Source organism: Ambystoma mexicanum, chromosome 12, assembly GCF_040938575.1.
Source record: "Ambystoma mexicanum isolate Mex_15411 chromosome 12, UKY_AmexF1_1, whole genome shotgun sequence".
Classification (NCBI taxonomy): Eukaryota; Metazoa; Chordata; class Amphibia; order Caudata; family Ambystomatidae; genus Ambystoma; species Ambystoma mexicanum.
Window position 1 is genome coordinate 602,742,372 of NC_090936.1, and position 12,766 is coordinate 602,755,137.

The 12,766-nt window shown below is 44.3% G+C and overlaps 1 protein-coding gene across 1 annotated transcript in view; it reads left to right on the forward strand.

Moving 5' to 3' along the window:
- Positions 1 to 12,766, forward strand: part of P2RX3 (purinergic receptor P2X 3) — a 338,535-nt gene that overhangs the window by 266,374 nt on the left and 59,395 nt on the right. The window contains exon 8 of the mRNA XM_069629000.1: positions 2,984 to 3,120. Coding sequence (XP_069485101.1) covers positions 2,984 to 3,120 — 137 coding nt within the window. The remainder of the gene's footprint in view (positions 1 to 2,983; positions 3,121 to 12,766) is intronic.

A 12,766-nucleotide genomic window follows, 5' to 3' on the forward strand; every position in this document is an offset into this window, starting at 1 on the left:
GAGGTGGGAGGCGAGCAAGGGAAGGGCACAGTAGGGTTGCCTCCATCCGACAAACTGGGTGGATGTTGTGATAGATGGTAGTACAGGTGTCCCAGAGCTCAAGTAGGAGGCGGATAGCGTGTGGTTAAGCTTAGTGGTAGTGATGACGATGTCAAGGTGTGTGACTCCTATGGGGGCATTTGTCGTGCACCCAATTGTGAGATATTGGATTTTTGTAGACCTAGAAGTAGCCGGTGTGCAAATTCATACCAATGCGTCCATGGGTAACAAAGAAGAACCAGCGGAAGGAGATGGGGAGAGTTTGCGGATTGGCAGCGATCTAGGACATTTTTAAGTATTGTGTAACTACCAAAGTTGTGGAGCAGGTACAAGGTGTCAAGAAATGTGGACCTACTTCAGGATTATGCAGGGAGAAAGGCTTTAGCAAAAGTTGAGTGACCTAAAGGGTCAGCTGGGGATAGGAGAGGTAGGCTGTAGAACTGGAGTGGGGGAGGGTCTCCTCTGGGAAGTAGGAGAGAAGGGTGGAAGAAGAGTGTAGGGTGGAGCAAAGGAATGAGTGCAGGAGAGAGGCCCAAGGGTGCAGTGAGAAAGGTGCAGGTCATTGTGATTTTTACAAAGCTGATGTGTTGCAAAGCTGTCCACCTGAAGTACAGAATGGGTGATTGGTGTATCGGGAGTTCAATAATGGATTGTACCATTTTGTAAGATGCAATGGATGGGGTTGGTTATGGGAGAGGATTGTTCAAGGTCAAATGTTGCTGAAAGGGTAGAATTGAATAGCTGTATAGGCTGTGATCAATTCTGGGGTTTTCTTTCCCGTTTGCAGATGTACACATATGAGGTCTGAAAGGGTGGATGATTAGGGTAATCAAGTGGATGGGATGGGGTTTTGAAGAGGATAGGCAGAATACAAAATCAGTGCAACGGGTACAGTGTAACTAATCAAAGGCTTCGGCAGTGTGCGTCTGTCTTGGGGATTCTCTATGAAACATTGCATGTTATTCTCTACCCAGGGGACATTTACACTGGGGATAGGGATAGGAGTAAGGTGTGAAGAGGATGGGGAGAGTGGTGGTGATTTGGAATAGGAGTGTGAAATTACTAGTGAAGTACATTTTAAGGAGATTGCTGTAGTGTGTGTGGGAAGGGACAGTGTGTTGGTTAAATTGTACTTAGAGTGGATTGTTGCCTAGGGGCAGTGCTTAATTTGTGGGTGTGTTTGCCAGGGCTAAGCCCTGGCACCTATTCTTGAGCCCCGGCAAATATTGTTGCACTTTCATTATGAAGTGGTGATAGTCAGTGCATCCATCAATCGCAATGAGGAGGGGCAAGCTGTAGTGTAACACCAAATATGCCAACACCGTGGGGAGCAGCAGTGGTGGGGAACTGCCCACCTGCAGTGTCGCAGCGGTGCTAAAAAATATTTGGGTCCTGGCACTTATTTTTCTACAAATTAAGCACTGCCTAGGGGGGTGCGGGGTGCAGGGGCGTAAAGTTCTCCAGAAGGAGTCAGGGTCACTGAAGAAGGCTCACAGGAGGTGAGAAGGTCTTCTTACTGATACATTCATTTTAAGGTCTTTGAGGGAATTGCATAAACTAAAAGCTATGACGAAAATCTCAGCCTGCTCAGCTGCAGACAAATACAAAACAACACACTTTAATATTCGACACAGTAGCCACAGAGCGGGTGATCACACCCTCCTTTGACTCTCCCTTGGCAATATCTCAGAGTGGGTCCAATAAACTATCATGAACACGGCCAGCCCAGTCTTTATGCTCTGAGCAGTTGCAGAAAGTGCTTTGCAGAACACTGTGCTGTGGTAACCAACGTGTGTGCATTCATAGTGTCAACCTTTAGATACGCTGTCTGGAGCAGTTCAGTTTCCAAGGGTTTTGTGAAGGGGTCAAGTCCTTAAAATAAAAGTGGGGGGACTCACCAACAAACGTAATGGGATGTGACGTCGCCAGAAAGTATCCTATCAAGGTGAAATATGCACATTTCATTAAATTAGCTTTGAATAACCACCCAAATTGAACGGGACGAATGGCATTTGCCTTTCATAAAATCAACACACAAACAAAACCAAGAGAGGATATTTTCTTCTAATACTATTTTTGAAAACGTTAAAAGGTATGCATGTTTAAAAACGTCACGAACCAATGCAAATGTTTTTCCGGGAACATGCAGTACCGAAATAGGACCTTTCAACTTTCGTTGTTTGTCAGATTTCATCAGGTTGTATAGTGTAGTGGTGATGCCTGCAAACCTGACGACCACGGTTCGATCCCGCAGGTCGGCATAAATTCATGCAAGACTTTTAGTGTTTCTCATTTTAGCTGGAGGGACTGAGTCCACCTTCTGAAAAAAATGGATGGACTCCATCCACCCGCATGTGCCATCAACTTGAGCCCTGGTTTTGTGACTCACATGACACGCAGGTGGTTCAAGCTGCGGGTAGTCTGCCCTGATTGGCTGCCCACTACTAATTTTGTCTGTTTTTTATTTTTACATAGGTGGGAATTGGGGTGCTTGTTGTGAATATCATTGAGGGACTGGACCAGGTCTCAGTCTCTTGGAACAGCCGTTGAAGTTGGGTGCCTTTCTTGGGTCATTTTGATAATATTTGCACAATAGCTATTGTTGCCCAGTCCTCAGAGGGGGAGGAAGGAGGCAAATAATAGACGGGAAGAGGGGAGCAATTAAATGCAAGCCAAAGGAAACGGCTGGCTAAGTGATGTGCTTTAGACGTATTGCGAGATGCTGCGTAAACAGCGGCAATGTAGGAGGAGGGCAACATGTATGGCCGCTCCCTATCTAGAACCTTAAAATACGGTTTCGGTAGAATGGACCATGCTTAGGCGCAGAAAATCCATGATATCTGGCTTGGGTTGTGCATTGGGTCATCTGGCTAGGATCTCTTCTCTTTTCATTTTGGTTGTGCACTAGCCCCCCTGTGTGAGACCTCTCATTTCTCTGTTGCAGGGCGGTGTGATGGGAATAAAGATTGGTTGGGTGTGTGACCTGGATCGCTCCTGGGATGAGTGTATTCCCAAGTACACCTTCACACGCCTGGACAGCATCTCTGAGAAGAACAACGTGTCCCCGGGGTACAACTTCAGGTACGTGGCGAGATCAAAATCTGCTTTCACCCCATAGTTCAAGGTGCTGTGAGAGAGCATGAAAAATGGCAGACTAGGACAAACAGTGAGACACAAGCAAAGACACATAGGGGGGGGGTCATTACAGTTTTGGTAATACCATTGCTGCCACTTGGAATGCTGGAATTGCTGGCATATTCCAAGTGGTGGAAATGCCAATAAATCCCCATTCCATAGAGTCCCATAAAACACCACGGAGGGGATTGCCAGGATAACCGACACTGGAATTACCAGTGCCAGGTAATTCCAGCATTTTATTACCATTGGGGGCAAGATTTACCTCCAGCTCTTGGCTGTAGGTAAATCAGTGCTCCCATCCCCCCGGCAAACTCGTGTTTTGCCGTTGAGGTAAAAGTGCTGGTGCCAGACTTACCAGCACTTTTACTGCACCGGCAAAACTGCAATGAGGCCCATAGACTGCTGGGAAACACACAGACTAGGCCCGGAGTTAGGGCCTTTCAATATTTCAAAATTGCATAAGGTAATGCCCCCGGGGCCCATAGTTACAGTAATGCGGTAATGGCCTACAGGCATGGGGCCGCCGTGGACGGGAAAACATAGTCTGTTTTCTCTTTCTGTGGTAGCAATAGCAAACAAAGAAAATTGCTGCCATGCAAGGCAGAAGGGACTACACGTAGTCCCTTCTGCCTTTCAGTGGCGGCCATTATACCAAAGGTAAAAAAAGGTAAAAAGGTAAACAAAAAAATGGCCACCATGGAACAGGGAGAAGGGACTACTTGTAGTCCCTTCTCCCTTTCCATGGCGACCTCATTGGAAAGACAGATATGCGGCGCAAAGTGACCGGGCTTATCATAAGGCAAGGCTGGGAAAAGCACCAATCGGTGCTTAGATTACAATGAAAGTTCAGTGTGCCAGTTACTAATTTTAGCTTTTCACTTGAAATGGTCTCTCAAACCTGGGGGTGGGCAAGAGGGGCTGCGACTCTAGCAAAGAAAGCATGATCGTTTTCTTAAGTGGCCATTTGGGCTTTTATCTCCCACGCTGGCAGTTGGTTTTTTGTTCTATTCTTCAAAGGCAAACAAACCCATCCCTTGATAATCTACAAACATGACCCCCTCCCTCCATTGCTTTAGTTACGATTTTGCCAGAGAATGCAATCACAAGGATGAGGGATACTGGCAGGTACATGTTCCCTAGGGGATCCTCAGCCTTCAAATCCATAAGGCTGTTTCGCATGAAATGTGTGTTTGCTGGCCAAAAATGGATGTGTTCACAGACATGTTTCTCCCACTTTCAGCTCTTTGGTGTAGGGAAGTGAATACGATTGTAGATTAAGGACGTTCAAGGTGCGGCTCATGAAATGCAACCTCAATGACAAAACTTGAAAAATCACCCATTGCAATTTATTAGGAAAGAAATTCTCTATTGCACTGCACCGGTGCCTCATCCATTGCAGGTTCTTTTTTCTACATTGCACGGAATTCCTTCCTCCCACTGCCTGTAATATATTGAAAGCGATCCTAGCTGCGTTGAATCAGAAAAATACAAGGCACCTATGGTCACTGTTGAATGATTAATCTAAAGCCCATTCCATGATCCAAGAAGTCGAATCACACACATGGGTTAACCATTTTTCAAATCTCTACAAACGAAGCATTGACACTTCGATAAGCGACGTAGAGAAAGAAGACTGTTCTTGGAATCTTACCTGGGAAATAGAAGATATTAGAAATACCATCATGGCCCTCAATCCATCTCGAGCACCAGGTGCTGATGGACTATCAAACATCAATCTCAAAGCAGCTCCAGAAGAATGGGCCACCTTTTTCATCCACCTTCTCCAGCTCATAGGAAAGATAAAAGAAATCCCACGCACCTGGTCAGTAGCCATTCTGATTCCAATTTTTAAGGCAGGAGACCGAAGAAATCCGGCAAACTACAGACTTATAGCCCTCTTAGATCCTCTAGGGAAATTATTCGCAGGCTACCTTCTAAAAAAACTCAACATCTGGCAGCAGAAAATGTCAAGCAAGAAAAAACACAAACTGGTTTTGTCACCAAAATAGGAACCAATGTGAACCTTCTTCTGTTGAACATGATAAAATACGAAGCTATAGTCAAGACCCAACAAGTATATGCCATCTTCATAGACCTAAAGATGGCCTTCGAGTCTGTCAACAGACAAAATCTCTGGACTAAATTAACATCATGGGGCTGTCCTTCTTCCATCCTGAACCCAATAAAACAGCTTTACTCGAACACCTCCATTCAAGTCCGGCTAACGAATGATGGTATGGTGACAAAACCGATTCCCACCTGGAATGGCTTGAAACAAGGGTGCCCCTTGGCCGCCTGCCTATACAATCTGTACACTTGTGGCTTTGGGTAAAAAAATCCAAAATAAAGTGGCGAACCCTCCAACGATCAACAACGAACCCATTCAAACTCTAATTTATGCTGATGATATTATCATCTTAGACAAGACTGTGACAGGCCTTCAAAAAACTCTAGATAAAGCACAAATCTTCATGATCGAAAACAAGTTGCAAATAAATATCAACAAAACTAAGGTAATGAAACTCTCCTCTCAAAAAATAAGAACCGATGCAACTTAAAGATACATCTAGAAAACAAAGAGATCGTGATAACTAAGACAATAAAATATCTGGGTGCATTGATTAACCCCTCCTTGAACGAAAAAGAATGGAAAGACCACATCGAGGGAAAAGCAAGATCATTGGCAAGACAAGGTCGTTTTTTTCATCTAAAATATGGAACGTACTCAATAAAAGCTACAACTACATTGTATAAACAAAAAGTAATTCCGATCTTGACCTACGCCAGTGAATCATTAATTAATCAGCAAACAATGAAATGGTACGCTACGAGGCGATATTTTGGAGGAAAATCTTAGCCCTGCCAAAATCATTCCCGATGCCAAGAATCTGATTTGAATTAGCCCTCCAGTCTATACAATCTATAGTTCTTTGGAAGCAAATGGATCTCCATAGGAAAATAATCTCAGAAGATAAAATACCATCGCTGGAAATTCTTAAGGAAAAAAAACAAGCCTTTCGGATTTCAGCCCTTTCTTAGTGGACTTCCGAGATTAAACAAAAAATGCAAACAGAAGAAATCACTGAGGAAATGGTGATAAATAGACCACAGCATGCGAAACGAAAAATTCGGACTAATGATTGGATAAGAACTATAGACGAACAAAGTAAATATAAACGCCATCTCAAATGTGAAACTGAAATAAGGGCCCTTCACGAATTACCACGTTTCTTGAATCAATTTCCGGATCGCAACATCCGTGATCTCTTTTTGTGCTTTCAACTCAACATTTTACCGACCTGTGACTACTTAACTATGACAGATAAATCAGATAATAAATCCTCTGATTGCCGTTTCTGTAAAGAGACAAACATGCGAGAAACACTTTTTCACCTGATCATGGTCTGCCCAGCTCTTAAAGAAAAAAGAGATCTATACAGAGACTTCTTCAGGATATCCGACAAACAAATGACGACTGAAGAAAGATGGGCAAACCTACTAAGAGGACAAGATCAACGCCTTATTATCACAGTAATCAAATTTTGGACTGAGATCAGCAAAGGCTTCTAAGCGAATGATTGAAATGTAATGATTTAGTGACACGTTTTAGATGTAATATAAGTGTAAATGAAAAGTTTGTTAAATCAAACAAAACATTTTAATTAAAAAAAAAAAATATATATATATATATATATATTGAAACACAAAAGGTAAACATACAGACTGAAAGACAAACAGACTTAAAGACACACTTGCATGCATATAGACTTAAAGAAGCACAGATCAATAGACACATAGATTGGCACACAGAATGAGAGGTTTGCAGAGGTGGCACACACAGACAGAGGATACACAGAATGGGAGACTCACAGTCTGGCTAGCCATGTAACTCAGAAGGAGGACATACTGATAAGGAAGGAGAGCCTGTCATGAGCACTTCTGTCTCTCTCTGCATACTGGTCCCCATGCTGAGAGTACAGCAGTAGTAACTCGTCTACCTCTATTTCCAGTGGCAGCAAATCCATAATGGGTTGCAGTGCATCAACCCACCCATTTTGAATGAACTGCCACTAAGCGCTCGCATGGCTGCTTGCTGCAGCTGAGGGAGTGTTTCCTGGGCTGGCTTGAATTGTCAATAAAAAACGTGCAGTGAGGAATACACTAGGGGATGTTCTGTCTCCTGCATGCATGTGCAGAAACCAGGAAGCGCAGACTGCTTTCTGTATCCTGTTTAGATTGCGTGGGAGGAGGAGAGTGTTGCGGGTGCAGGAGGAGCAGATTCTGGACCGGGGCTGCAGATTAAAAAATAAATTGTGTGTGGATGCATAAATGAAACTGTGTATGTTGTGTGGATGCACGTGTGGATGGGAGAATGAATGTGTATGGTTGCATTAGTGAATGAGTCTGTATGGGTGTGTGAAAAATGGAGCCCACTCCCCCACATTCCTAAATCAGAGACTCACTCATGGGCCTCACCAGCACAGTGAGTGGCGCTCACCATGCTGGTAAGGCAGCCTTGGATTTGGGGGTATCACCAAATCAGAGGTCCGCTCTATTTAGGCGGGAGGGCTGCATTTGTACCTGGCATCAATGTTAAAGCAAACATGTTTGCTTTAACATTGATGCCCAATAGAAAATGGCATGCCAAAGTCAGAAAACGTAACCAGACTCACTGCAGCAATGTAGTGCTGTCTAGCTATGTAGGCACACTTATCATGTATGATAAGAGTTATTACGTTGGTAGATTGGCATTTTGGTTAATCCAGTATAGCCATTTCTTACTGTGGCATAACATTTATTTCAAAGCATCTATGATAAAGCAAGCATGATAAGTGTTACTACATGTGGCATTTTGGTGCTGCCAGTCTAGCCATTTTTCACAGTTTATTTTATTTATTTATTTAGTTTTATACAGGAGGAACAATGCTCTTTTGATCACAAAAGAACATACAATAGATAAGAAATCAGATTTGATGGGAAGCAGTGAGCTTCTTACCATGGGGTGAGTTTGAGGGACATTCTGACCATGTTGTGGAGGGGAGTAAATGGAACTGCCATTGGGGACAATGCATAAGTCGACATATATAGATTAAGGACAACCAACATTGGACATTGATAAGTGCAGGTAGGCGGTACAGCCAGCTGTGCCCGGGATGTGATCATGATGGTTGAAGTGCAAGAGTGGAGGCAGATGAAGTGGGGCACAGAGGCAGGTTAGAGGCGAGGGAAAACATTTTAGCGAGCAGGCAGATGAGAGATAGGTTAAGAGGGTAACTCAGAGACGAGGAGATAGGCTTTGAGTTTGGTTTTCAACAAATCCATGCAGACTGTTTCTCGGATGTCCGAGAGAAGAGAATTCCATGCAACTGTAGGAAGAAGAGAGAAAGGACGGAAGCGAGAGGAAGTACAGCAAGGGTGAGGAGGCACAAGGGTATTTGAGGAGGCAGAGCAGAGATTACGAGAAAGCTTGTAGAGTTGGATAGAGAGGATAGATACAGTGGTGCCTTACCCTAGATAGATTTGTGAACCAGGAGAAGACATTTATACCTGGCCCTGTTTTTGCATCATCAGCATTCCAGCTTGCTGATGATACACAGAAGCAGGTGTGAAGTGAGGCAGTTCAAAGAGACTCCTGGTAACGAAGTTAATTATCTTGTTGAGAGGACAGAAAGTATAGTTGGGGAGACTGAAGAGGATGCTGTCCCAGTAGTCCAGTTTAGAGAAGATAATAGTGGTTAAGAGATACTTGGTGCTGTTGAAAGGAAGGAGGTGCCTGATTTTCCTTATATTTAGGAGGTTGAGGTGAGCTGCTGTTCCAGTTTTGTAGATGAAAGTAGAAAAGGTGTGAAAAGCGTCATACATGACGCTGAGGTTTATAGCTGAAGAAGAGTAGTGGAGAGTGTCAGGTGGGAACTGGATTGGTAGAGGAAGAGATAAGAGAGAGATTTTGGCAGGGAAGAAGAGCACCTCTGTTGATAAAGAGATCAGAGGAGAGTTCAGGAAAAGAGAAGAAGATGTGGTTGTCGTCCGTGAAGACTTGGTATGAAAACTCAGAGTTGGAGATTGGTGAGCCAAGAACAGAGGTGTAAAGTTTCAAGAGGAGGGGACCCAAGACAGAGCTTTGTGGAACACCAACAGTTATAGGAGCGAGTTGAGAGGTTTTGTTGCTCCAGGAGACAGAGAATTGACAAAGTAGTATTCAGTGTAGGCAAAGGCTTGATCACGAATCCCAACAAGGAAGAAAGTATTAAGAGCAAACAGGGCGAAGAGAACTAGGATAGAGGATAGGTTGGAGTGCTTAGCAGAGGCGATAAAGTTGGACACATTCATGAGAGCAGTTTCTGTGGCGTGACAGGAGCGGAAACCTGCTTGTAGAGGGTCTCGAAGGTTGTGAATGTCTAAGAAATTGTTAAGACGATTGAACACAACCCTTTTGAGCACTTTAGAGTAGTGCGGAAGGAGAGAGACAGGGCAAAAGTTAGCCGGTAGGGTCGGGTCAGCCCCTTGCTTTTTTAGGAGAGGGATGACCATGGCTTTTTTGAAAACAGAGGGAAAGAAAGTGGAGTCGAGGGACAGCTTGAAGAGTTCAGTGAGGTGTGAGGTCACTAAGGGGCAATAGACTTGACTAGCTGAGGAGGCAGACGGTCTGATGGGCTACAGGAAGGGTTAGCATTCATCGGTAGAGATAGTACTTCGTCAGTATTAGTGTGACTAAAGTGGGAGATAGAGGCAGAGGATGATGGTAGAATAGGCAGAGTGTAACATGTAGGAGGAGGGAGTGTGAGAAAGATCAGGAGAGAGTCTCTAATTTAGGACATTTTTGCAGCAAAGTATTCAGCTAGGGCATTAGCTTAGAGAGTGGAGTTGATAGTCATCGACTTGGGAGGAGTGAGGAGTGAGTTTAGGGTGCCCTGTAGCCAGCACGGATGGTTGGAGTGAGAGTCAATGAGGGTTAAGTAGAATTCCTGTTTTGCTCTATCAAGAGTGCACTTGAGGAGTAGAGTTGCAGGTCCTCATGGAAGTGGGTATGCATCCATCTGTGCAGCAGCCAATGTATGTCTGTGCTGAGAGAGCGTATGCATGGGATGACCCAATGGTTGAGGATGCTGAGACTTAGGGGTGAAAGTAAGAAATGGGAAGTGAGAGGAGAATTAATTATATAGTAGGGATAGAAAGCTGGAGAAGGCAGTGTTGGTGGAAGAGGCAGTGTGTGTGAAGGAGGAGAGTGTGAACTATAGGTCAGAGAGAAAAGGGGTTTGGCAGAAGGTTACATTTCCTTTTAGCCATAGGTGAAGCAAGTGGTGAGGAAAGGTGAGAGGATTGAAAGGAGATGGTGGTGGAAACAATTGAGAGATCAGTAATAGATGGTGTGACAGTAGTATTAGTGGCTGATAGAGAGGTGGAGATGAATAAGAGATCCAAAGAGTTACCCCTGGTGTGGGTAGGTAGATTATGGATAGAGTGGAGAGCATGGTCACTAAGAAAAGTTCAGATTTCTGAGAAGTGCTTGTAGAAGGAAGGTTGAAGTCACCAGAGAGAATGAGGTTATGTTTAGTGGAAAGAGAATCAAGGAGTTGCCCAACATCATCAAAGGATGGTCCAGTGGGACCAGGAGGGCAATAGATGGATATGACATGAACCGAGTGAGGCAGAGCAATAGTAGAGATGGTGAATTCAGAGGTAGCAGAGGACGTGGCATTGGAGATTTGTGAGGCATTGAGGCAGGAAGAGAGAAGGTGTCCGATGCCTCCACCTCTGCCAGTCAGTCGAGGAGAGTTAATGAAGGATAGTTTGGAGTCATGACATTTTGTGGCATGTCATTTTTACTGGGTATTTACGATAAAGTAAACATGATAAAGGTTATTACCTGCTAGAAGTTTGAAGTTTGAAGTTTTGTTTATTTATAAAGCACAAACCAGGCCCAGGGGCAACCGGGCGCATACTCTTGTAGACAAGTTACATAATCATTAAATACGAACAGTGAATTATACAAATATACATAAAGTGATGCAGGTAGTAATCAGATTATAATACAAGCAAATGAATGCTACATGTGTGTAAAGCCTAGTTACACAGGAAGCAGGTCTGAGTGGGGGTTTCATAACTCATGGGAGAACAGACAATTGTTTACATTGTTCTTGAAGGATAGGAATGATGGTTCAGTTCTGATAGGAGTGGGAAGAGTGTTCCAAAGTTTGGATTCTAGCACAGGGAAACTCACAGTGCCCACTTTTTGAAGTTTGAATCTGGGCAGGATGAGGCTGTGAGATTGGGCAGATCTAGTGGGTCTGGTAGAGGAGTGGAGTGTCAGGCGAGTGGAAAGGTAAGGTGGAGCATTGTTATTCAGGCATTTGTGGGTCAAGGCAAGCGTTTTGAGGGCAATTCTATGTTTTACCGGGAGCCAACGTAAGTCAGTTCTGATGGTGGAGATATGGGAGCGTCTCGGGATATTTAAGGCAGCCCTTATGGCATTATTTTGTACCGTTTGCAATTTATTGAGGTTGGATTGATTAGTGCCTAGGTAAAGAGCACTGCAGTAATCAATTTTGGCCATAATGAGTGATCTGGCGCGGGTGATGCAGTTGGTGGAGTTTAGAAAGGGTCTGCAAGCAGTGATAAGTTTGCACGTATAATCAGATGCCGACCTCACTGCATTTGTTTGTCTACTCAAGGAGAGCGTGGAATCAAGATAGATGCCTAATGTTTTGGTGTCTTTGGAGACATTGATAACATTGCCGTTGATAGAGAAGGATTTGTAGGTTTGGTCTAGCTTATTAAGACGATGGCTTGAACCTAGAAGTAAAAGCTCGGTTTTATCGTCGTTGAGACAGAGTTCGTGAAGCGCCATCCATGCCTGGATGACCAAGTAGATGTCATTTAGGGCTTTGGAGTCAGCTGTGTAGTCACCCGTGATAGGGATGAGTATCTGGGTGTCATCCACGTAGTTAGTGTAAGAGACACCCAGATAGTCAAGCACATCAAAGAGGGGTTTTGGAAATACGTTGTATAACGCATGGGACACACAAGAGCCTTGAGGGATGCACAGTGGATGGGGGAGGGCTCTGCCGATGCTGTTGGTGAGAATACCCTCATAGATCTATTGCTCAAGAATGTGTGGATCCAAGCATTGGCAGAATCAGAGAAATGGGCAGCCGATTTAAGGTGTTGGCAAAGTATTTGGTGGTTGACCAAGTCGAATGCCGCGGAGAGGCCCAGTAGGAGGAGTAGGGCTAACTTCCCATTGTCCTTTAGTGTCTCTATCTGAGTCTTCAGATCAATCAAGGCTGATTCAGTGCCATGTTTGGGACGGAATCCAGATTGTCTTAGCCCCAGGAGGTTGTTGGATTCGAGGTAGTCTTGGATCTGCAGGTAGGCTGCACGATCCAAGATCTTAAGAAGGAACGGGACCGTAGTAATAGGTCTAAAGTTAGTTGGGATGTTAGGGTTTTTTGAGAAGTGGGATAACCCAAGCATCCTTGAGGTTATCCGGGACTATGCCCGTCTTAAAGGAGGCATTTATGAATGCTGTGATGAACGGGGCTAAGTCATGGGATGCTACCTTGATGATAGGAGCCGGACACGGGTCACC